General features: G+C 53.3%; 4 protein-coding genes across 6 annotated transcripts; 2 read left to right on the top strand and 2 right to left on the bottom strand.

Moving 5' to 3' along the window:
* Window positions 1-837: 837 nt before the first annotated feature.
* On the bottom strand, window positions 838-3,481 carry LOC103190801. 2 transcript variants are annotated; one of them, XM_007911694.2, is made up of 5 exons: window positions 3,437-3,481; window positions 2,552-2,746; window positions 2,074-2,151; window positions 1,566-1,653; window positions 838-977 (listed from the first exon to the last, which is right to left on the bottom strand). In XM_007911694.2, the coding sequence occupies exons 2-5, from the start codon at window positions 2,693-2,695 to the stop codon at window positions 964-966; spliced, it is 324 nt and encodes a 107-aa protein (XP_007909885.1). In that variant the 5' UTR covers window positions 2,696-2,746; window positions 3,437-3,481; the 3' UTR covers window positions 838-963. The 2 variants fall into 2 exon arrangements, with proteins under 2 accessions (XP_007909885.1, XP_007909884.1); XM_007911693.2 differs by having other exon boundaries at window positions 1,566-1,674; window positions 3,437-3,479.
* A 1,339-nt stretch (window positions 3,482-4,820) lies between these two features.
* Window positions 4,821-5,906, bottom strand: tmem187 (transmembrane protein 187). The gene has a single exon (XM_007911692.2). The coding sequence runs from the start codon at window positions 5,650-5,652 to the stop codon at window positions 4,867-4,869; it is 786 nt and encodes a 261-aa protein (XP_007909883.1). The 5' UTR covers window positions 5,653-5,906; the 3' UTR covers window positions 4,821-4,866.
* Window positions 5,907-8,033: 2,127 nt separating this feature from the next.
* Window positions 8,034-17,758, top strand: cdk20 (cyclin-dependent kinase 20). Of its 2 annotated transcripts, XM_042345519.1 has the most exons (10): window positions 8,034-8,231; window positions 9,446-9,559; window positions 9,827-10,015; window positions 10,473-10,594; window positions 11,378-11,440; window positions 11,703-11,826; window positions 11,920-12,075; window positions 12,608-12,743; window positions 16,656-16,751; window positions 17,480-17,758. In XM_042345519.1, the coding sequence occupies exons 1-10, from the start codon at window positions 8,157-8,159 to the stop codon at window positions 17,605-17,607; spliced, it is 1,203 nt and encodes a 400-aa protein (XP_042201453.1). In that variant the 5' UTR covers window positions 8,034-8,156; the 3' UTR covers window positions 17,608-17,758. The 2 variants fall into 2 exon arrangements, with proteins under 2 accessions (XP_042201453.1, XP_042201454.1); XM_042345520.1 differs by lacking the exon at window positions 17,480-17,758 and having other exon boundaries at window positions 16,656-16,925.
* A 531-nt stretch (window positions 17,759-18,289) lies between these two features.
* gata1b (GATA binding protein 1b) lies at window positions 18,290-24,977 on the top strand. Its single transcript, XM_042345518.1, has 7 exons — window positions 18,290-18,377; window positions 20,231-20,466; window positions 21,177-21,617; window positions 22,053-22,198; window positions 22,602-22,727; window positions 23,390-23,689; window positions 24,676-24,977. Exons 2-6 carry the CDS (start codon window positions 20,259-20,261, stop codon window positions 23,687-23,689), a joined length of 1,221 nt encoding a protein of 406 aa, XP_042201452.1. The 5' UTR covers window positions 18,290-18,377; window positions 20,231-20,258; the 3' UTR covers window positions 24,676-24,977.
* Window positions 24,978-25,644: the final 667 nt, after the last annotated feature.

Below are 25,644 nucleotides of genomic sequence, written 5' to 3' on the forward strand. Positions count from 1 at the left end.
TGAGAGAGACTGCCCAGTGAGTGAGTGAGAGAGAGAGAAACACAAATAGAACGACATTGCAGTAAGTAAGAGAGTGTGACAGCGAGCGACATTGCATTGTGAGAGAGACACTCAGACAGACAGAGAGAGGGAGACAGACAGAGAGAGGGAGACAGACAGAGAGAAGGAGACAGACACATACACACACAGACAGAGAGAGACACAGAGAGAGACACACACACACACACAGAGTTATCAACTGCACAATGAGAGAGAGAGTGACAGAGAGAGAGGGAGAGAAGCATTTATTTAGCGCTCTTCATGCGGGGTAGTGTCCCGGAGCACTTAAACAGAGAGAGAGAGAGACTCACTGCCCACTGCACAGTGAGAGAGGGGTCATTGCCTTACTACACAGTGAGACAAGAGATTGTGACACAGAGAGAGAGAGCATCACTGCCTCCACTGTACAATGAAAGAGAGAGAGTGCGGTCACTGCCCAGTGTGTGAGGGAATGTGAGTGACACAGAAAAGGAGTAGTCGGTGCACAACGAGAGCAAGAGTGTGAAACAGAGAGAGTCACTATTCTGTGAGCAAACTCGGCAGCCAATTTGTGCAAAGCGACATCTCATAAACAGCCATGACACGCCCTGGGGGGATTGTCAGCCAAGACACCGAGAGAGAGAAAGACATCCCTTTTCTTTACCCTCGGACAGTGCTGCGAGAGATCTTTAACGTCCGTCCTGAACAGAGCACAGGCGGGAGCTCGTATTCAAGGCCTCACTTGAATGATTGTACCTCCCTTTCGGATCGTAGTGGGGTGGGAAGACTTATTTCCTCTCTCAACAAAAGCAGACCAGACGAATGTTAGTTTTGATATGATTTATTTATACTGTGTATTTTTCCACAAATATAACACATTGAGGAATACACCAAGGACTGGGGTGAAACGATTTTCTCCACTCTGTATCCACAGCGCTGCTTGTTTCAATCTCCCTGACCTGTGTCAACAAAGGAAAGTTAATATCAACAACAACAAATGACACCGTAGTGAGCCTGCCACGTCAGGAGGATGTCCCAAGGAACTGGACAGTCAGGGATCCGCATATTGTATACACCCCACCTTTCGCTTCAGGAGGACGTCCCAAAGCGCTTCCTAGGATTCACTGTAAAGTGCAGCTACTGTGAGTTTTATAGCTAATTTGATAGGCGGTGTAGTGGGACCTTTACTGTGTCTGTAACCCTGACCTGGGAGTGTGGACGGACACACAGTGTAGAGGAGCTTTACTGTGTCTCTAACCCTGACCTGGGAGTGTGGACACACAGTGTAGAGGAGCTTTACTGTGTCTCTAACCCTGACCTGGGAGTGTGGACACACAGTGTAGAGCTTTACTGTGTCTCTAACCCTGACCTGGGAGTGTGGACACACAGTGTAGAGCTTTACTGTGTCTGTAACCCTGACCTGGGAGTGTGGACGGACACACAGTGTAGAGGAGCTTTACTGTGTCTCTAACCCTGACCTGGGAGTGTGGACGGACGCAGTGTAGAGGAGCGTTACTGTGTCTCTGATGCTAAGAGTCTAACCTCACCTTGTGGATATGCCTCAATGAAATAGGCCAGAGCCTGTAACAAAATGTCCTGGATCTCCCCTGAGCGAGCTCTGTCTCCCTTCACGGGCTGTTGGGGTGAAGGATCCACCTGTAACACATCAGTTAACGCAGTGCAAAGCTGTGTAGGCACAGTGGATCACTTTTCACAGCACTTTACTGCGACCTGAGTTTACATAGTGCTGGTCAAGCAGGGTAGCGTCTCGGAACGCTTAACCATGGCGGAGCCTGGCGCTGGGGAGGGGGAGGTGAACGTAGGTGCGGTCGAAGAGGAAGGTCTTCCGGTGAGATGTGTAGAGAAGTGAATGTGGAGGAGTAGAGGCCGGGGAGAGAGAGAGCGAGAGGTGTGTGGGAGTCAGAATTTACTGTGAAGTGTGGTGACTGCGTGTTTTGTGCGTGAACCCGAGAGCCAGTTTGCGCTCAGCAACGTCCCCACAAACGGCAAAGGGAATGAGCAATTTTTAGGGAGGAGGGATGTCACGTCACTCACCCAGTCACCCACAGCGTGGTTGCCCTTTGCCTCGGTGTCCATCACTCCAGCGTACAAATCCCGTCTGGTGCTGGGTTTCTGCCCGGGAGAAAGAGAGGAAGCCTTTGCTGGTCAGTAACAAGCCGAGAGCCTCGTCCTCTCCTACACATCCATCCCTTCACACCCGAGCACCTCCTGATCTCAGCCACTGTAACGTCTCATCCGAAGGATGATCACGGGTTTCCGTGTGTGACAGACACCCGGCCGGTCACGGTGACGGGTTTCCGTGTGTCAGACACCCGGCAAGTCACGGTGACGGGTTTCCGTGTGTGTGTGTCAGACACTCGGCCGGTCACGGTGACGGGTCTCCGTGTGTGTCAGACACCCGGCCGGTCACGGTGACGGGTTTCCGTGTGTCAGACACCCGGTCGGTCACGGTGATGGGTTTCCGCGTATGGCAGACACCACAATAAACTGCATGGCAGAGCTGTGCCTTTACCTTGTTGCTGCTTGCTCGGCCGTTCTCCCTGGCGAGGGGGTGGAAGCTCACACCAGCGTCACTCTCCGCCGGGAACAGGATGATGAACGTACAGAAGGCGAGAGCCAGGAGGGGAACATTATTCCTCATGGTGATCACTGACATCAGACAGACACAGAATCAGCCCTTGTCTCAGCCTTGAGAGAAGACCAACACCTGAACAGGGGAACAAGCGGGGAGTGAGTGAGGTTTAACGTCTCCTCCGAAGGATGGTGCCTCTGACAATGTACCACACCCCCAGGGCTGTGTTCAAGTGTCAGCTTAGACTAAGTGATTCCATGTGCTGACGTGGGGAGGCTTGAACCCACAACCTTCTGCCTCAGAGATGAGTGAGTGAGTGACTGAGCCAGGCTGATGCACGTTAATAATAATAATAATAATAGTAATAATTGCATTTGATACAGCACCTTATCACGCCTTGCAACGTCTCAAAGCGCTTCACAGGATTTAGTGTAAAGTGTAGTGACTTTGTATTTTGTGGGCGAAACACGGCAGCCAATTACGCCCAATGACGTCCCCACAAACAGTCATGGATTGAGTGAGCAAAATATTATTATTTTGGAGAGTTTATTACCTCTGTAAAGGCATCCGCCAATCGACAAACAAGAGGCTTCCTACTTGCTGCTCGGTGAACAGATGCGCATGTGGGGAGTAAGGAAACTTGCCAAAGGCTTCACCCCGCCCGGGAATCAAACCCAGGTCCTCTCGCTTGCGAGGCGAGTGCTCTACGCTACCGGGCTCCACGTTTGAACCCACAACCTTCTGCCTCAGAGGTGAGAGTGTGAGCAACTGATCTATGCTGAGGAACATTACAGTGAGAAAGGGAAAGGTTAGGGCTGTACTCACATTTGATGCCTTCCACCACGCTGGGGACAGAGAGAAGCTGTGAATGAGCTCTGGGCTTCGTGTGAGGGGCATTTATACAGGTCTGGGGAGGAAGGGGGAATTTGATCTTAATCTGAGCCCCAGCCGAGAGCACACACACCCCAGATATTTCCATGTGTGAGCCATTAAGATGCCCGCCTCGCCTGGTAACTGCAGCGCAGGTGTGTTTGTGAAGCTGGGAATGGGAGGCTGGTTATCTGACATTCTCGCTGTCGAGACTAGATTCCTCTCGGTTATTTGCCCACTGCCTCAGTCTCTCGGAGAGACGGTTACGCAGCTGTGAGTTTAGGGGTTTTGTGTTGATAACGTTTGATACGGCGCCTTTCACCTCTCTGGGTGGGACCTCCGCAAGCACTTTGCATGGTTTCACTGTCGAGGAGAGACTGTGTGTTTTGTGACTGTGGGAGCGCACATCGCGGATTAGGAGCAATGTCTTTGCACTGAGGGCGGTGAGTGTGTGGAACTCATTCACTGCTGTTCATTGTGTGTGTGTGTGTGATTGTTTGTGAGCAAATGTATGCGAGTGTGTAATTGTTTCATTCTGAGTTTGTGTGTGAGCGAGTCTGTGCGGTTGTGTGTTTCACTTGTTTGTGTGTGTGAACGAGTGTATGTGTGTAATTGTGTGTTTCACTATGTGTGAGTGTGTCTGTGTGTGGTTGTGTGTTTCACTCGGTTGTGTGCGTGCGCGAGTGAGTGAGTCTGTGTGTGATTGTGTGTTTCACTTGTCTGTGTGTGCGCGCGAGTCTGTTGGTGATTGTGTTTTCACTTGGTTGTGCGTGTGAGCGAGTGTGTGTGTGTGTGTGTTTCTGGGTGTATGTGATATAACTGATGATGTACATACAAAAGTCAGCCCACACGTCTCTCCAGGTCTTTGTCAAACTTTTAATTTTGATTAAAAAAAAACCTTAATGTCAATCATTCCATTTACAGGCCATGTAAAGTCCCCCTTCCCCCCCCCCACCCCCCCCCCCACACACATACACACACAGCACTGCCCGTGGTCATCGGGGTGGGGGGCGGGCGAGAGAAGGGAGTTTCTCTCTCACTCTCTCCTGATGTCCTGGCCAACATTCCTCCAGATAATTGCTCGCTCGCTTCATGACTGTTTGTGAGGACGTCGCTGGGGCCCAAATTAGCTAAACGCACACTTACTACACTTTGTAGAAAAAATCCTGTGAAGCGCTTTGGCACAGCCTGACGTGAAAGGTGCTGAACTAAATGGAAGGAGTGTCAGTAGCATTGATAATAATGAAGTAGGAATTGTTGTACCGAGTTCCTGGGCAAGGCAGGAGGACAGAGTGAACTCCCACCCTCTCTCTCCCTCCCACACTCTCCCTCTATCCCTCTCCTTGTCTCACACCCCCTCGCTCTCTTCCCCCCCCCACCCTCTCTCACTGCTGTTTCTCCCCCTTGCCCTTGATGGTTTGGTGGGTGAGGTGGGTGAGGAAGAGGAAGGAGAAGTGGATCTGGAGCACGTCACAGACCTTGGACCAGAAGTGTCCAGAGAGCCTGTGGAAGAGCTGCCACTGGCCGAGCCAGGCATCGAGGAGCTTGAGACCGACGAAGCCGGCGCAGGACGTGATGGCTAACAGCAGCCATCGCCTGGAGACACCGTCCCCCACCCTCCACTGCACCCCCACGCCCACCACGATAGCCAGCGCCACGTGACAGGCCAGGGCCAGCTCGAACCCCTGGGGGACAGCCAGGGCCAGCAGGTAACTGCCCAGCGAGGCAGCCTCTATAGCCCGCCACAGGCCCGGCCTCCAACCCTGCAACAGGAACAGGCACCAGACCGGGACCCAGGCGAAGATGGGCAGAGTGAACCACTGGTCCAGCACGGCCGCCGGGTGCCTCTGGCTGGCGATGCGGGCCGCCTGGACCAGCCCGTAGCCCGCGACCATCCAGCCGAACACGTGGCTGACATAGCGTCCGTGCCTCCCGCCCGCGGCCTCCTCCCCCCGCCTCAGCCAGTGCCAGCCCAGCGCCACGTAGCCCAGATTGACCAGGGCGTTGCCGGGCAGGGTCAAGCCCCTGGGCATCCAGGCCACCTGCCGCTCGGCGTAGCTCTCCAGCCCCAGCTCGGTCTGCACCCCGTCGAATACCCCGCTCCACACCGCGGCCACGCACGCGGCCGCGCCCAGCAGCACATGGCACAGAGCCAGTCTGCGGGCGGACATCCTTCGCTCTCCTCCTCTCTCGCTCCCTCGCTCTGCGCAGCTCTCGGGGGGGGTCCAGGTGGCAAAGGCGACGTGTTAGTAGCGCAGTCCGGTGTTGCTCTTTGTGTGGTGGTTTATCGGTTGGTTCTTGTCCTTCGTGGCAGGAAAGGTGTACGTAAACGTGCGGTAGTGCACCGTAGTATCGTGGTTAGTTAGTGCGCTCGCCGTGCAAGCGAGAGAACCCGGGTTCGGTTCCCAACCGGGCGGGCAGCACGAGACCTTGGGCAAGTGTACTTATTCAGGACACTCAGTCAGTAGGAACCCGCTTGTTCGTCGATTGGCGGATTATTTTCCGGGGGTAACAGTCCACACCAGAAAACCGGGGGTCACTCCACCCACGGCTGTGTGTGGGTCCGTCGCTGGGCGCAATGGGCTGCCGCGTTTCGCCCACAAAACGTACAGTCACTTCACTTTACGGTGCGTCTTCTTGTGAAGCGCTTTGAGGCGTCTCGACGATGCGGTTCGATGTTGGCGAGTGTGAAACCCTGCAGTGGCTTATGCAGTTTGCTGCTGCTGTTGGGTTGGCTCAGTCTCGTGTCTCTCTCTACGTTTCTCTTTCGCCTCTGAGTGTCTCCCGGTCGGTCTCTGTCCCACCGTCTCCTCCCGCTTGTGGGACGGCGACCCCTCTCGCCTCCCTCCTGTCTCCGGGGAGCTTTTTCCGAGCCCTGCACCCCCGGACCCGCAGCTCCAGCGACTTTGGAACTGGGGACTGGGAGGACCGGTCAAATTTCACTTTCATTTCAAATGTCTCAGCCTCGGCTCTTAAAGCTGCACGGTTTCCCCCCTCACTTCCTCCCTGCAGCGCGTCTCTTCCGTTCCTGTCCATCTCCCTTAATTAAGCGAAAGAAAAATCTCTCTCTCTCTCTCTCTCTCTCCCCACACCGCCCCCCTGGTGTCCTGGCCGACAGACAGAGCCGCTCGCTCGCTTCTCGGCCTTTCGCGGAGGAGGCCCGCGGCCCGCAAGACACTTCATTAAAGGATTATTATTTGTAGTGGCGTTAGTGGCCGAGTAGTTAGAGCGCTCGCCTCACAACCGGGGCAAAGCTGTAGGCAAGTTTCCTTACTCCGCACAGACACACACACACCCCCCCCCACGCGCCTGTGTCCCGGCAGTCAGTAGGAACCCGTTTGTCAGGCGATTGGGGGATCACTTTCCGGGGGGAATAATCCCTTCAAAACAATAATAATAATTCAGTGGCTTCAACCCCGCAGCTGTTTTGGGGGGACGTCGCCGGGCGCGATCGGCTGCCGGGTTCGGCCCCCGAAACACACGCACAGTCGCTACACTTGACGGTGTATCCTGTGAAGCGCTTTGAGACGTCTCGACGACGTGATCGGGCGCCGGGTCCACACGCCGGGATTATTATTATTATTATTGGAGTCCTGTAGCTCACTCGCGCACTCCGCACACACAGCCCTGATAATAATCCCTCCCGGAGAAAACAATAATAAATCGGTCACTTTCAACCCACGGCTGTCTGTGGGGCCGACGCCGCTGTGCGCAATCGGCCGCCGTGTTTTGCCCACAAATATACCGTCAATTCACTTTACAGTGTGTCCTGTGAAGCGCTTTGGGACGTCCTCCTGACGTGAAAAGCGCTATATCAAATGCAAAGATTATTATTATTATTATTATTATGTAAATCTATGTGTATTATCTGCTTCAATGGCCACTGATGGGAGTGAGTCCCGCACAGTGCTGCCCTCTGTCTGAAGAAGTTCCTTCTGTATTCCCATTTCAATCCTCAGTCACTGTCTTACACTCGTGTTTCTCCGTGAAGTCTCGGTCACAAATAGGGACCTCCTGTTATAGAGCTGTGACACCGTGTTGTATTGGTGTCACTTGTGGGACTGCAATCAGTGCTGTCGCTCAGGGGGAGTCCTGTAGCTCAGGGGTTAGAGCACTCGCTTTGTGAGTGAGAGACCTGAGATCATTTCCAGACAGAGGGCCAAACCTCGGGCAAGTTTCCTTACTCCACACAGAGCCCTAATAATAATAATAATAATCCTCCAAAACAAAAACAATAATAAATTGGTCATTTTCAACCCACGACTGTTTGTGGGACATTGCTGTGCGCAATTGGCCGCCGCGTTCGCCCACAAATATACAGTCACTACACTTTACAGTGTGTCCTGTGAAGCGCTTTGGGACGTCGAGAAGACGTGAAAAGCGCTATATCAAATGCAAAGGATTATTATTATTATTATTGTGATTAATATGAAACCCCCTTTAAGTGGTGTATGGGCGTGGCGTGGCGACGCAGGGGAGGCGCGCGTGGCGTGGTGACGCAGGGCTGCCGTGCGTGGCGTGGTGACGCAGGGGAGGCGCGCGTGGCGTGGTGACGCAGTGCGTGGGTTACGGTTGCGATGGTGACGGTCTCCGCCGCTGTGGGGAGACGCGGTGTTTGGCGGTGGCGGCGCCTCCCGGGGGCCGCGGGGTAGTGGGGGTCCGGCATTCCTGGCGGATGGAGCGGTACAGCCTCCTGGGCCGCGTGGGGGAGGGAGCGCACGGCATCGTGTTCAAGGCCAAAGACGTGGAGGTCAGAGTCACCGGGGGGATCCGGGGGGTAGTGGGGGGCCCCGGGGGGGGGGGTCCGGGGGGTAGTGGGGGATCCGGGGGACACACACACACAGACACACACACACAGAGATACACACAGACACACACACACAGAGATACACACAGACACACACACACAGACAGATATATACACACACAGACACACACACACAGATATATACACACACAGATATACACACAGACACACACACACACACACAGATACACACACAGACACACACACACAGATATACACACAGACACACACACAGATACACACACAGATATACACACACAGATATACACACAGACACACACACAGATACACACACACACATAGACACACAGATATACACACACACAGATATACACACACAGATATACACACACAGATATACACAGACACACACAGTTATACACACACAGATATACACACAGACACACACAGATACACACACACACAGATATACACACACACACACACAGACACACACATACAGACAGACAGATATATACAGACAGACACACACACACACACACACACACAGACCGATATACAAACACACATACACAGATACACACACACACACACAGACAGATATACACACAGACACACACACACAGATATACACACAGACACACACACACAGATATACACACAGACACACACACACAGATATACACACAGACACACACACACAGATATACACACACACACAGATATACACACACACACACAGACAGATATATACAGATACACACACACACAAAGACAGACCCATATATACACACACACACGCACAGATATACATGGACACGCACAGAGACATTGATGCACACAGACCGAGACACACACATGGCTGTGTTTACCAATAGTAAGTAGGAACCCTCTTGTGTGTTACAGTTACACAAACTGGCGAGGGCCGGGGTGATGGGGGGACGGGGTTCAGGGGGTGAGGGGGAGCCAGTGGGGGCTGGCGAGGGCTGCGGGTGATGGGAGGACGGGGTTCAGGGGGTGAGGGGGGCCTGGCGAGGGCTGAGGTGATGGGGGGACGGGGTTCAGGGGGTGAGGGGGAGCCAGTGGCGGCTGGCGTGATGTATATATATAATAGTCCTTGCATTTATGAAGCGCTTTTCACTTTATCCACTATAAAATGGCAGCGACATTGTATTGTCTGTTTGCTCCCCACTCAGACTGGCGATACGGTGGCCCTGAAGAAGGTGGCCCTGCGTAAGCTGGACGAGGGAATCCCGAACCAGGCTCTGAGGGAGATCAAAGCTCTGCAGGAGATCGAGGATAACCAGCACGTGAGTGTGTGAGAGACATGAAGAGGATTAGCGTACATTCTTGCCTGTCTGTATTTTTCATCTGACTCACTGTCATCTTCAGTGTTTCACTATCCTCTTTCACACACTCACTGTTAGAGTCTTTCTCTCTCCCCCTCCCCCCTTTCCCCCTCCCCCCCTCTCCCCCCTCTCTCCCCCCCTCTCTCTCCCCCTCTCTCCCCCCCCCCTCCCCCTCCCCCCCTTTCCCCCTCTTTATCTCTCTCACCCACTCCTCTGTTTATGTAACAGGTGGTGAAGCTAAGAGAAGTGTTTCCGCACGGCACAGGCTTTGTGCTGGTGTTTGAGTACATGTTGTCTGACCTGTCTGAGGTCATCCGCAACTCCGATCGACCTCTGACTGAGTCCCAGGTCAAGGGTTATATGATGATGCTGCTCAAGGGCCTGGCGTTCTGTCACGCCAACTCCATCATGCATCGGGTGAGATACGCAACACACACGCAACAAACATGCACAGAAACCCAACACAACACACACTTCTGTCACGTCAACTCCATAACCCACCAGGTAAGACACACAACACACACATACAAACAGACACACACACACGCACATATGAACAGACACGCACTCACACACAAACACTGTCATGCCAACGTCATCATGCACCGGGTGAGACACACATAGACATACATGCTTACGTACACATAGACACGCATTCGCTCTCTCTCTGGCCTCTCACTCCCCTCCTCCTCTCTCTCTCTCACTCTCTCCCTCTGGCCTCTCGCTCCCCCCCTCACTCTCTCTCTCTCTCTCTCTGGCCTCTCGCTCCCCCCCTCACTCTCTCTCTCTCTCTCTGGCCTCTCATCCCCCCCTCCGTCTCTCTCTCTGGCCTCTCACTCCCGCTGGACTGACCCTCTGCTCTGCTCATTGACAGGACCTGAAACCAGCCAACCTGCTGATCAGCTCCACAGGACACCTGAAAATCGCAGACTTTGGTCTGGCCAGAGTTTACTCCAACGAGGGCGACAGACTGTACAGCCACCAGGTGGCGACCAGGTCAGTGAGACAGACGGACAATCTGCCTCCCGGGCTGTGCCCTGTGCAGGTGGACGTTAAAGATCTTCCTGCGGGGCTATTCGAAAGGAGGAGGGAGTTTCTCTCTCTGTCTCTCCCGGTGTCCTAGAAAAATAGTAATAATAACAATAATCATCATCCTCGCATTTGATAATAAGAATAATCGTTGCATTCGATACAGCGCCTTATCACATCTTCGAGACGATTCAAAGCTATGATAAATCTTTATATAAAACACTGGTTGGGCCTCAGCGAGAGACTGTGCTCAGTTCAGGGCCCCACATGTTAGGAAGAACGTCAAGGCATTGGAGAGGGAGCAAAGGAGGTTGACCAGGATGGTACCAGGAATGAGTACTTCAGTTATCAGGAGAGACTGGAGAAGCCGGAGTTATTCTCCTTGGAGCAGAGAAGGTTAAGAGGAGCCTTAATAGAAGTTTTCAAAATGATGAGGGGATTCGATGGGGTGAAGAAGGAGAAGTGTTTTCACAGCGAGTTGTTGGGATCTGGAATCATTGCCTGAAAGGCCGGTGGGAGCCGATTCCATAACAACTTTTAAGAGAGAAGTAGATCATTATTTGGGGAGGACAAGTTTGCAGAGCTATGGGGAGAGAGCGGGGGAGTGGGGTTGATCAGGGCTATGGGGAGAGAGCGGGGGAGTGGGGTTGATCGGGGCTGTGGGGGGGGAGTGGGGGTTGATCGGGGCTGTGGGGAGAGAGCGGGGGAGTGGGGGTTGATCGGGGATGATGGAGTGTGTCTGTGTGGCAGGTGGTATCGGTCCCCAGAGCTGCTGTACGGAGCTCGCAGATACGATGAGGGTGTGGATCTCTGGTAAGTTACCCTGTGGGTGATCCCAATCTGTGTGTAGGAGTGGGGGGTAGCGAGAGGGGCAGAGGGGGGCAGGGGGGGCGAGAGGGGCAGGGGGTGATGGAGAAGGAGAGGGGAGAGAGGGCGAGGGGAGGCGAGAGGGGGAGGGGGTGACGGAGCGGGAGGGGGGCAAGAGGGGGAGGGATTGATGGAGAGGGAGGGGGGGGCGAGTCTTCGGGCAGCCTCTCTCTGTCTCAGTCTCTCTCTCTCTCTCTCTCTCTCTCAGGGCTGTGGGCTGTATATTTGGGGAACTCCTGAACAATTCCCCTCTGTTCCCCGGGGAGAACGATATTGAGCAGTTGTGCTGTGTGCTCCGTGTGCTGGGGACCCCCAACGAGACCATCTGGCCGGTGAGACTGTCCCTCCCTCTCTCTGTTCTGCAGGAGCTTAACTCGCTTACACTGCTGGCCTCTGGTCGCTGATTCTCTTCCCGGTTTTCCCAGGAGATCACCGAGCTTCCCGACTACAACAAGATCACCTTCAAGGAGAACCCTCCTATCCCACTGAGACACATCGTTCCTGACGCCGCCCCCGAGGCTGTGGATCTGCTCCAGAGATTCCTGGTCTATCCCTCGGCTCGGCGCATCCGAGCAGCTCAGGTAATAACCAATAATATTAATACTAATCAATGATAATAATCCCCATCCGAGCCGCTCAGGTAATCATCAAAATCAATAGTAATCTATAATCTGTGGTGTTCTGTAGCTCAGTGGTTACAGCCCTCGCCTCGCAAGTCAGGGTCAACCGTTGAGCAAATTTCCTTACTACTCATACACACACACACACACACACACACACGCACCCCCCCACGCGCCTGTGTCCCCGGCAGTCAGTAGGAATCGCTTGTCAGGCGATTGGGGGATCACTTTTCGGGGGTAATAATCCCTTCAAAACAATAATAATTTGGTCGCTTCAACCCCCGGCTGTTTGTGGGGACGTCGTTGGGTGCCATCGGCTGCCGCGTTTCACCCACAAAACGCACAGTCACTACACTTTACAGTGTGTCCTTTGAAGCGCTTTGAGACTCCTGACGACGTGATGAGGCGCCGGGTCAAATGTAAGGCTTATAGGATTATTATGTACGGTCTGCGGAGTGTGATTCGGTCTCTTCCCCCTCTTCTCTTCTCCCAGGCTCTCCTCCACCCCTATTTCTTCACGGAGCCCCTCCCGGCCCACCACTCTGAGCTGCCCATCCCCCACAGAGGCACAGCCAAAACACGCCAGGCTCTACAGCACCAGTATGAGGAGCAGGTGGAGAGGCCCCTCAGTGAGTCCGTGCTCGATCCTGACTGTGTCTGCCCCCACGCCAGGGTCTGGTGAGGGAGAGGGGAGAGGGGAGGTATGTGCGTGTCTGTGTGTGTGTGTGTGTGTGTGTGTGTATGTGGGTGTGTGTCTCAGCTCGCACTCTCGCCTCTGATTCCGCTCGACCGGCTCCGGCCTCCCCCTTGTCCCTTGTGCCCTCTGTTCCCCCATCGGTGAATTGGGTGCCGCGTTTCACCCACAAAAGCGCTTTGGGACGTCCTCCCACTGTGAAAAGCGCTGGGTCAAATGTAAGTATTATTACTATTTATTAATAATAAATAGTTGTTACGCCCCAGTTCACTGTCTCCCGTTCTCTCTTTTGAGTTATTTATTTCCCGTCTGCTTTCTGACTTGATATGACTTAGAACTCATACAAGTCTAAGCTGACACACCAGCACAGTGCTGGGGGGAGAGAGAGAGAGAGAGAGGGAGAGAGAGAGCGAGCACCACACTGTCAGCGGTGTCGTCTTGTGATGGGACGTTAAGCCTCACTCCCCGTCCGTGCCTCGTTCAGGTGGACGTTAAAGATCTCCCGCAGAGCTATTCGAAAAAAGAAGGGAGTTTCTCTCTCTCTCTCTCTCTCTCTCTCTCTCTCTCTCTTTGCTGGTGTCCTGGCCGACAATCCCCCAAATAAAATTGCTCGCTCGTTTCGCAGCTGTTTTTGGGGCCTTTGCTGCGTGCGACTTGGTTGTCTACAAAACTCACAGTGAACTGCGCTTTATGGTGAATTGCGGTGAAGCGCCTTGAGAGGTCCTCCCAATGCGAGAGGCGCCGTGTAAATATGAGGGGTGTTATCATTGTGGAGTCCTGTGGCTCGGTGGTTAGAGCACTCGCCTCTCAGGGAGACCTGGGTTCGATTCCCGGTCAATGCGAAATGTTGGGTAAGTTTCCTTACTCCGCGCGCGCGCGCACACACACGCACACGGGCACACACACGTGCCTCTTGCTGACCAGCAGTCAGTCGGAACCCGGTTGTTAGTCGATTGACAGATTTTCCGGCACTAATAATCCTCTCACAATAATAATTTTGGTCACTGAATCCACGGCTGTTTGCGGGGACGCTGCTGTGCGCAATTGGCTGCCGCGTGTCGCCCACAAAGTATAGAGTCAAGTCACTTTACAGTGTATCCTGTGAAGCGCTTTGAGACGTCGAGAAAACATGAAAGCGCTCTATCAAATGCAAGGATTGTTATTATTATTATTATTATTATTGAGTCCAGAGGTGGAATCCTGTATCTTATTATTGGAGCTCTCTCCTCGCAAGCAAGAGGACCTTGGTTCGAATCCCGGTCAGGGCGAAGCATTGGGCAACATTCCTTACTCCGCAGCCACACCCACACACACACCCACACACCCCCCCCTCCCCCCACACACACACACCCCTCTGTTTACCAGCAGTCAGTAGGAACCCGCTTGTTAGTCGATTGGGGGATCACTTTTCTGGGGGTAATAATCCCTTTTTTAAAAAAAAACGTAACGATAAAAATAGTAATGTGGTCACTCAATCCACATCTGTTTGTGGGGACGTCGCTGAGCGCAATTGGCCGCCGCGTTTCGCCCACACACTTTATATCCTGTGAAGCGCTTTGAGATGTTTCAAAGATGTGTTAAGGAGCTGTTTCTAATGCAATTATTGAGGGGCTGTGTGTTATTGAGGGGCCGTGTATAGTGTGAGGGTTATTGAGGGGCTGTGTATAGCGTGGGTTATTATTGAGGGGCTGTGTATTATTGAGGGGCTGTGTATTGAGGTTATTAGCAGTGTAGCAGTGTAACTGAGCTGCTGTTTGTGCCTTTGTCCCTTTTCCGTGCTGTGGCGTATCATGTCAGGGTCTGTGAAGCCGACAGTGGTTTCTCTGAATCCCTCTTATCTCCTCGCTGCACCCTCGCTCGCTCCCTGGTACGTCAGTGGGGACTATTGCCAAGCTGTGCTGTTCAACATCTGCTAGAGATAGCACGCTCTCCATGATGGGCGGGGAGAGGGGAGAGAGCGGGAACGGGAGGGAGGAGAAAAACGATTGTTTTTTTTTTGACACCCGCGCTGAAGCCCATCACCGTGACCGGCCGGGTGTCTGACACACAGGGAAACCCGTCGCCGTGACCGGCCGGGTGTCTGACACACACGGACAGCCGTCACCGTGACCGGCCGGGTGTCTGACACACAGGGAAACCCGTCGCCGTGACCGGCCGAGTGTCTGACACACACACACGGAAACCCGTCACCGTGACCGGCCGGGTGTCTGACACACAGGGAAACCCGTCGCCGTGACCGGCCGAGTGTCTGACACACACGGAAACCCGTCACCGTGACCGGACGGGTGTCTGACACACACGGAAACCCGTCACCGTGACCGGACGGGTGTCTGACACACACACACACGGAAACCCGTCACCGGGTAGAGTCTCCGAAATAAGACTGAGAGACGCAGGTGTGGAGCCACTCTCAAACCCCCACCACCCCTTGCCCTCCAGCCCCCAGTTCGGGTGCAAATCCCCAACTGTTCAGTCCAACGCCTTTGGACGCCCTCCTGACGTGAAAGGCAGGTGCTGTGTGAATGTCATGTGTTGTTGTTGTTGTTGTACATGCCACTTACACACCGAATCTCCCTGTGTCCGCGAGGGAGGGGAGTGCGCACTCGCTCTTTATGTCGGTCTGTATGTCTCTGGAGGGACGCACCACACTTACCTAACACCAGAGTGTTGGTGCAGAGACACACGACTTGGGGGGTGGGGGGGGGCCCAGGGTGTGCGTTGGTGTAATTGTTGGGAGTCTAACCAGCTAAACCCACACAGCTTGGCCATCGAGAGAGAGAGAGAGAGAGAGAGAGAGTGGCTGTCTGGCCAAGCTTTCCCGCTGCTTGTCCAGCCAGGACCCCCCTCCCCGTTAGTTAGTTAAGGCTTTGGCTGCGGGGTTAACAGGAGCTGAGGGGGAGGATTCCCTGCCCCCAGTGACTGGTCGGCCCTTCCAGGCTGGGCCGGGCTGCCATCAGCAGTGAGTGGCCTGGGATACTGCGGCCCCTCCTGGCTCAGGACCCAGACTTAGGGGAGGAAAAAGCCAGGAGTGGGGTCAGAGTAGAGTGTTGGTGTGGGGGGGGAGCGAGCCCCAGCACAGACACCATGAGGGAGGGGAGAGAGAGGGAGAGAGAGCAGGGGGACAGGGCTGGAGTGGAGAGCGTCAGGGTGTTGGGGGGAGCGAGCACCAACGTGCTTTACTCACTATGTGGCTCGGGCAAATACTTCAATCAGATAAATTGTCTTATCAGCGCTGTGCAGAGAGGGGAGAGGATGGTTCGCCTCCTAACGACTGTTGGGCAGAGAGAGAGACCCATAACTGACACTTGGCTCACTGTGTGTGTGTGTGTGTGTGTGTGTGTGTGTCAGCCTGGCTCAGTTACTCGCCCACTCTCTCGCCTCCCGAGTCAGAAAGTTGTGGGTTCAAGCCCCCCACACACTTTGAGCGTCCTTATGGGTGGGGGAGAGAGAGCGAGAGGGCTGTATTGTCAGAGACGCCATCCTTCGGATCAGACGTTAAACCGAGCTCCGCACCTGCCCGTTCAGGCAGTTCACGTTAAACATCCCACGGCGCTGGACGAAAAGAGGAGGGAGTTCCTTTCCGTCCCGGTCTCCTGCCCGACAGTCCCCCAAATTAAACCTGTCGCTCGCTCCATGGCTGCTCGTGGGGACGCTGCCGTGTTTCGCCCACACAACACAGTCACTACGCTTCGCAGTGTATCCTGTGAAGCGCTGTGAGACGTCTCGAAAACGTGAAAAGGCGCTGTATCCCAATGCAAGGATTATTACATGATATTATTATTATATTGTTGTTGTTATTAAGGGGATTATTGCTTCCCTGTAATTGCGACGTGTTGGTTGTTTGCAGGTCTGTCTTGGCAGTTCACATCAGACCCGGATCTGGCAGGAATAGAGGGAGAGGTTTTGAGTGATACACAGAAGTCTTTGCTTCCGACTGCTCCAGGCAGGAAACTCGCATCGCTCCCCACTCCTTTCCTCCGTTCCCTGCTGTTTGAGATTAAAGCTCCCGACGCCCAACTGCTAATTTAGCAGCCTTCTTACCGACCATCCCTGTGTCCCCTTCTCTCTCCCCTTCCCTCCCTCCCTCCCTCCCGCCGTAGGGAGAGAGCACCGTATTGTTGGAGACCTTAAGCCTCGCTCATTCCCCCACCCGTCCCCGTCCGTTCCCTGTTCGCGGACGTTCAAGGACATCAAGGGAGCTTTGAGCTCACAGTCCAGGCTGATGCTCCAGCACAGCGATGGAGGGGGAGAGAGAGAGAGAGAGATGCATTGTCAGACACGTTAAACCCCGCTCACTACCCCCACCCCGTCTGTGCTCTGTTCAGGGCGGACATTGTAGATCTCCCCCCGCGGCTCTGTCGGGGGTAAAAGAGAGGGAGTTTCTCTCTCTCTGTCTCTCTCTCTCTCTCTCTCCCGGTGTCCTGGCCAACAGATAAAACCGCTGGCTCGCTTCGCGGCTGTTTGTGGGGACGTCGCCTCGCGCAAAAAAAAGGGTCTGTCCGCAAAACACACAGTCACTACACTTTGTGTATACACACACACACACACACACACACACACAAGAGTCACTCCACTTTATAACAAAACCCTGCAAAGCCCTTTGAGACGTCAGAGCTCAGGCACTGCGTCAGATTTAAGGACGACTGTTATTGTTTATTATCATTTAACCAGAACAGCAAAATGGATCCGAACCTCAGATGGGAGGATGGAGATTCGGAAAACAGTCGAGGGAGAGAGAGAGAGAGGGGGGACCGAGAGAGAGAAGAGAGAGAGAGAGAGGGGCGTGTCTCTACTTCTAACCAGTCACCAACTTTGACAATCCTACTCCTGCTTTAAGTGTCACTTTGGAGAGAGACAAGAGCGATATAGAGAGAGGGAGAGAGAGAGGAAGGGAGGGTGACGGGGTGAGAGACCAAGATAGAGAGAGAGATAGAGTGCGATTGACAGGACGAGAGAGATAGAGCCGACGAGAGAGAGCAGAGCGAGAGAGAGAGAGAGACCGAGACAGAGAGATGAGAGAGTAGAGACAGTGAGAGAGAGAGAGAGAGAGAGCGACAAGACAGACATGAGAGCGTGAGAGATAGAGACGAGAGAGATAGAGACAGAGTGAGAGAGACGAGCGAGAGAGTCAGCGATAGAGGGAGACGAGAGATAGAGACAGCGATAGAGGGAGACGAGAGATAGAGACAGCGAGAGATAGAGAGAGACAAGCTAGAGGGTGAGATAGAAACGGTGAGGTGAGGGATAGAGAGCGAGTGACAGAAAGAGACAAGACAGAGGGTGAGATAGAGAGACAGACTGTGAGATTTCAGAGAAGAGATAGAGACTGAGTGACAGAGAGAGGGATAGAGACAAGACAGAGAGAGAGAGAGAGAGACCGAGTGAGTGATAGAGAGACAGACTAGAGATAGAGAGAGAGAGACTGGGTGAGTGAGAGAGAGAGACAGAGACAAGACAGAGTGAGAGACAGGGAGAGACAAGAGAGATAGAGACCGAGCGAGTGAGAGAGACGGAGAGAGAAGCGGAGAGAGAGTTTGCGGTGTTTTAAGTGCTCTTCACACACAAACAGGTCAGTAACATCTGAAGTAATGCAGTTCTACTCCTCGTCCCTCGGCTCAATTTATTTAGAGTTTTTGGAACTTCCGAGCTGCCGCCTGCTCTCTGGTAATGCCCTTCACGGCTGTTTGTGGGGATGCCCCCGGGCGCAAACCTGGCTGCCGCGATTCCCTCACAAAACACAAAGTCACTGCGCTTTACGGTGTACCCTGAGACGTCCTCCCGACATGATAAGGCGTCATGTGAAATGCAAAGATTATTATTGCTGTATCCTCTTTCACTCGGTCTCTGTCTCGGTCGCTCTGTCTCTATCTCTGTCTCTATCTCCCTCGCTCTGTCACTCTTATCTTCGGTCTCTCTTATCTGTCTCTATCAGTTTCTCAGTGTGTCCAACTCGGTCTCTGTTTCTGTCTCCCTATCTCTGTGTCTCTGTCGCAGTCTCGGTCTCTCTATCTGTCGCTCAGTGTTTCTGTGTCCAGCTCAGTCTCTCGTGTCTATCTCAGTCTCTCCCTCTCACTATCTCAATCCCTTGGTCTTTCTGTCTTGGTCTCTCTATTTCTATCTCTATCTCAATCTCTCGTTATCCAGATCTCTGTCTCTCTGTCTCTATCACGATCTCTCTGTCTCTATCACGATCTCTCAGTCTCTATCACGATCTCTCTGTCTCTATCACAATCTCTCAGTCTCTATCACGATCTCTCAGTCTCTCTGTCTCTATCACGATCTCTCTGTCTCTATCACGATCTCTCTGTCTCTATCACGATCTCTCTGTCTCTGTCACGATCTCTCAGTCTCTATCACGATCTCTCAGTCTCTCTGTCTCTATCACGATCTCTCTGTCTCTATCACGATCTCTCTGTCTCTGTCACGATCTCTCAGTCTCTCTGTCTCTATCACGATCTCTCAGTCTCTCTGTCTCTATCACGATCTCTCTATCACGATCTCTCAGTCTCTCTGTCTCTATCACAATCTCTCTGTCTCTATCACGATCTCTCAGTCTCTATCACGATCTCTCTGTCTCTATCACGATCTCTCTATCACGATCTCTCTGTCTCTATCACAATCTCTCTGTCTCTATCACGATCTCTCTGTCTCTATCACGATCTCTCTGTCTCTATCACGATCTCTCTATCACGATCTCTCTGTCTCTATCACGATCTCTCTATCACGATCTCTCTGTCTCTATCACGATCTCTCTGTCTCTATCACGATCTCTCTATCACGATCTCTCTGTCTCTATCACAATCTCTCTGTCTCTATCACGATCTCTCTGTCTCTATCACAATCTCTCTGTCTCTATCACGATCTCTCTGTCTCTATCACGATCTCTCTATCACGATCTCTCAGTCTCTATCACGATCTCTCTGTCTCTATCACGATCTCTCAGTCTCTATCACGATCTCTCTGTCTCTATCACGATCTCTCTGTCTCTATCACGATCTCTCTGTCTCTATCACGATCTCTCAGTCTCTATCACGATCTCTCTGTCTCTATCACGATCTCTCTGTCTCTATCACAATCTCTCTGTCTCTATCTCGATCTCTCTGTCTTTGGGCGCAATCAGCTGCTGTGTTTTGCCCACAAAACACACAGTCGCTACACTTTACAGCGTGTCCCGTGAAGAGCTTTGAGACGTCTCGAAGACGTAATAAGGCGCCGGGACAAAAGCAAGGATTATTATTATTATTATTACTATTATAATTAGCCTCCCCTGTGTTATAGAGAATAACACCACTCTCTGTCTCTCTCCCGCTCTCTCTCTGTCTGTTCCCGGAGCGCTGGGAGACGCTCTGTAAGAGTGCTTTGCTGCTGAGAGGTGTGCAGTTGTGTCGCTGGGTTAACACCGTTTCGGGTGCTGTCCCTCAGGTGCTGTTGAGTGCTGTGGCGGAGCAGGATGGACGAGGCACTGAACCCCAGCCCCTGGCTGGACCAGGTGTCAGGGTCTGTGTCCGGCCCAGGACGAGACGCTGGCCTTCACTACACTGACGAGATATCAGCCAAGCAAGCGGCTTTCTACAGCGAGGTCGATGAGGGTTGCAGCCCGGCTCCAGCTCCTCTCTCCTACAGCCCTGGTCACAGGCGATCTCACACCAGCTATCACAGTCAGTACTCAGTCTCTCTCGCCTAACACTAACGCTAACACTCGCGGGTCAGGGGCTTGTGGGGTCGGGCCCCTCACACACTCACACACACGGACAGACACACACACAGACAGACACACTGACACACACACAGACACCCCAGAGATGTTACACCTCACTCACTCCCCGTCTGTGAACGTTAAGGATCTCCCCCCACGGCGCTGTCGGGGGAGGGGGGCGCGGGGGGGTGGAGTGGGGGGGTGACGCTGGGGAGTGAAAGGAGTTTTTTTCTCTCTCTCCCCCTCTCCCGGTGTCCTGGCCGACATAAAAACGCTCGCTCACTTCACGGCTGTTTGTGGGGACGTCGTTGTGTGCAAACACGGGGGGCTGCCAGGAAACACAGTCACTACACTTTACTGCTGAGACATCTCAATGTCGTGATACGGCGCCGGGTCAAACGCCGGGAATATTATTATATGATTTATATTATATATGAGGATTGTGAACAATCATTATATCCCTCGCGCTCTCTCTCTGTCTCTCTGTCTGTCTCTGTCTGTGTGTGTCTCTCTCTCTCTGTCTCTCTATCTGAGGGTCTCTCTCTCTGTGTCTGTGTATGTGTGTCTCTCTCTGTCTGTTTCTGTCTGTCTGTCTGTCTGTCTGTGTGTGTGTCTCTCGCTCTGTGTCTGTCTCTGTGTCTGTGTCTTATCTCTCTCTTTCTCTCCCCACAGATCGCTCGCTGTGCCCCCCACACCCCCTGGCCTGGTTGGAGGGCGCGCCCTGGGGGGCTGCGGGGGGTGGGGGGAAGATGGGGTTCACGGCAACTGGGGTTCAAACCATGTACCCCTCCTCCCCCCCTCCCGGCCTGGCCTCCCAGTACCTGTACGGCTATGCCCCCCCGGCCCTGCTCAGACAGAGCGACCTGGAACCTCTGAGGATGGGGTTCACGGGGGAGAAGCTCAGTGCCCAGGGGGTGAAGCTGGAGAGGTGCAGCCCACTGAACCCCGAACTCTGCCCCCTGGGGACTGAGCCCCTGCTGGCCTCGCCCGGCTTCTCCCACTTTGCCCCCGTACAGGGGTTCACTGCAGGGTTTTACGGGACCCCCCACTCGGGATACCTGGAGGAGGCGACGGCAGGAAAACTCAGGAACAGGAGGAGTTTGTCCCCCTCTGGTGAGTAATACTCTGAGTCTGGGCCGGGGTGGGGGGGGTGGGGGGAAGGGGGCAATGGGGAATAGTCTGATCTGAGGGTTACTCACAGTCACACGACGCACACACAGTCTCTCACACACACACAGTCTATCACACACACAGTCACACGCACACACACACACACAGTCTCACACACACTGTCTATCACACACACAGTCACACGCACACACACACACACAGTCTCTCACACACACTGTCTATCACAAAGTCACACGCACAGTCTCACACACATACAGTCACACGCACACACACGGTCTCTCACACACACTGTCTCTATCACACAGTCACGTGCACACACACACTGTCTCTCATACCCACTCACATTTCACACACACACACACACACTCTCTCCCCCCCCCCTCCTGCTGACCCCTGGCCTGTGGCTGCCTTGCACAGAGTCGCGGGAGTGTGTGAATTGTGGAGCCACGGCCACTCCGCTGTGGCGGAGGGACGGCACCGGGCACTACCTGTGTAACGCCTGTGGGCTCTACCACAAGATGAACGGACAGAACCGGCCGCTCATCCGCCCCAAGAAACGCCTGGTGAGCAACTCTCTCCTGGCACTTTATCCACTACCTTCTGTACATCACTCACTCTCTCACACACTCTCTCACACTCTCTCTCTCTCACTCTCTCTCTCACACACTCTCTCTCACACACTCTCTCTCACACTCTCTCTATCTCACACACACTCTCTCTCACACACTCTCTCTCACACTCTCTCTATCTCACACACACTCTCTCTCAGACACACTCTCTCTCTCACACTCACTCACACTCTCTCTTTCTCACACTCTCTTTCTCACTCTCTCTCCCACACTCTCTCTCTCACACTCAACTCTCACACTCTCTCTCTCGCACTCTCTCTCTCACACTCTCTCTCTCACACTCTCTCTCTCTCTCTCACACACTCTCTCTCACTCACTCTCTCTCTCTCGCTGTTAGATTGTCAGTAAGAGGGCTGGCACACAGTGCGCTAACTGCCACACTTGCACCACCACACTGTGGAGACGTAACGCCACTGGAGATCCTGTGTGTAACGCCTGCGGCCTTTACTACAAACTGCACAAAGTGAGTCACCCTCTGCCTGTGTGTGTGTGTCACACTGGTGTGTGTGAGTGTCTGTCATGCACTCCCTGCCCTGTACACACTGTGTGTCTATATTAGTGTATATTAGTGTGAGTGTATTAGTGTGTGTGTGTATTAGTGAGTGTGTGTGTGTATTCGTGTGTGTGGTGTGTGTTGGTGTGTGTATTAGTGAGTGTGTATCAGTGAGTGTGTATATTAGTGAGTTTGTGTGTATTAGTGAGTGTGTGTGTATTAGTGTGTGTGTGTATTAGTGTGTGTGTGTATTAGTGTGTGTGTGTGTGTGAGTGACACTTATGCACAAAATGTCCACTGTATCGCACAGAAAAAGCACATTCTCATGGTCTCTCTCTCTCTCCAACTCCCTCTACCCTCCTTTCTCCCCCCCCACCTCTCTCTCTCTCTCTCTCTCTCCCTCTTTCCTCCCTCTCTTCCCCTCCCTCCCTCTCTCTCTCCCCCTCCCTCTCCCACCCCTTTCTCTGTCTCTCTCTCTCCCCCTCCCTCTATCCCCTCCCTCTCTCTCCCCCCTCCCTCTCTATCTCCCCCTCCCTCTGCCCCCTTTCTCTCCCCCTCCCTCTCCACCCCCTTTCTCTGTCTCTCTCTCCCTCCCTCTATCCCCTCCCCCTCTGCCCCCTCCCCCCCGGCAGGTGAACAGACCCCTGACTATGAAGAAGGACGGAATCCAGACCAGAAACCGCAAAGTCAACAGCAAATCCAAGAAGGGGAAGAAACACGTGGACAGCTACACAGCGACGTCCAAAGGCCTGACAGCCGAGGGGATTAGCTTCCCCTTAACCTCCGTCCCTCTCCCCAATCCCGGGCTGTCCTTGGATCCAGATTACCCCTACCCTCACCTCCTCGCCTCCCCCTCTGCCCTCCACCCTCTGTCCTACTCCCCTCAACTGCACCCAAGCCTCTGCTCCAATATGGTGTCCACCTTCGGTTAGGTAAGCAGTTCTGTTGTCTTGTAGTTATCAGCTACACAAGCGAGAGGACCCGGGGTTCAGTCCCCGGTCAGAGCAACACCTTAGGCAAGTTTCCTTACTCCACTCACACTCACTCACTAACACTCACACTGACTAACACACACACACACTCACTAACACTCACTAACACACTCACACACTCACTAACACTCATACACTCGCTAACACACACACTCACTAACACACTCACACACTCACTAACACACTCACTAACACTCACACACTCACTAACACTCACACACTCACTAACACTCATACACTCGCGAACACACACACTCACTAACACACTCACACACTCACTACACACTCACTAACACTCACACACTCACTAACACACACACACACACTCACTAACGCACACACACACACACACACAGACTAACGCACACACACTCACACACTAACACACACATTAACACACACGCACGCTCACATACACACACATATACACACACACACACACACACTCATGCACACACACACACACGCATATGCACACGCATATGCACACACTCACACACATATACACACTCATACACACATACAACTCCCCCCCAATTTATTAAACATACAATGTCACACGTGTAAAATACATTCAATTTCAATCACTTCATGTGCTGTCCTGTAGCTCAGTGGTTAGAGCACTCGGCTCGCAAGCCAGAGGACCTGGGTTCGATTCCCGGGCGGGTCACAGCGAAACCTTGGGCAAGTTTCCTTATTCCACACACACACACACACACAGACACACTATACACAAACACACACACACTACACTCACACACACACACAGACACACATGCTACACGCATGCACACTACACACACACACACTACACACACGCCTCTGTTTACCAGCAGTCAGTGGGAACCCGGTGGTCACTCAATCCACGACTGTTTGAGGGTCACTGCTGTGCCCAATTGGCTGCTGTTTTTCAATTCACTTTACAGTGTGTCCCGTGAAGCGCTTTGAGACGTCTCAAGGACCTGATCGAGGCGCTGGGCCAAACACCAGGGATATTATTATTAATATTAGGAATGATGTGTTTTGGGGCCAGATATTGAAACCCAACTCCTCTGGCCTCCTGCTCATCCCCTCCGCTCTGCCATCGGTGGCTGTGCTTCCAGTCACTACACCTCTGTCACTCCCTGCCCTCTACTCCTCCGCCTTCTCCCCCTCTTCACATCACGCCTGAACACCTCCGCTCGCTCTCTCTCTCTCTGCCCTCCTAGTCAGAAGGCTGTGGATTTGAGCGACTCACACACACACACACGCACACACCACACACACCCACACAGACACCCACACGCACACACACCCACAAACACACACACATCCACACACACAGACACGCACGCACGCACGCGCATACACAAACGCGCACACACACACGCGCACACACATACACACACGGGTGGTTGACGACTCAGAACCCGTATCGTCTTAAGTTGACGCTCCAGGGGTGGGTGGGGTGAGAGAGAGAGAGACACATTATAGTAGGTGTTAAACCTCACTCGCTCCCCACCTGTGCCCTGTTCAGGACGGATGTTAAGACATTGTGAAGTGCTGTGGGGCGTTACCCTGTGTGAGGGCGCTATTATAAATGCAAACTGTTGTTGATAAAGATCTCCCGCGGCTCTGTGTGGGGAGAGGGGTGGGGGGAGAAGGGAGCCCCTCTCTCTCTCTCTCTCTCTCTCTCTCTCTTTCGGTGTCCTGCCCGACAGATAAAACCCGCTGGGTTCTCACCCACAAGGTGCAGTCACTGCGCTTTACAGTGGATGCAGTGAAGCGCTTTGAGACGTCCTTCCACCGTGATACGACGCTGGGTCAAAGCGACTATTATTATCATTTTTCTCTGCTTCCCATCACTGCCCTTCACCTCTCTCTCTCTCTCTCTCTCTCCGCTCAATTTCAAAGGA

Source organism: Callorhinchus milii, unplaced genomic scaffold (assembly GCF_018977255.1).
Source record: "Callorhinchus milii isolate IMCB2004 unplaced genomic scaffold, IMCB_Cmil_1.0 Scaffold56, whole genome shotgun sequence".
Taxonomy (NCBI): Eukaryota; Metazoa; Chordata; class Chondrichthyes; order Chimaeriformes; family Callorhinchidae; genus Callorhinchus; species Callorhinchus milii.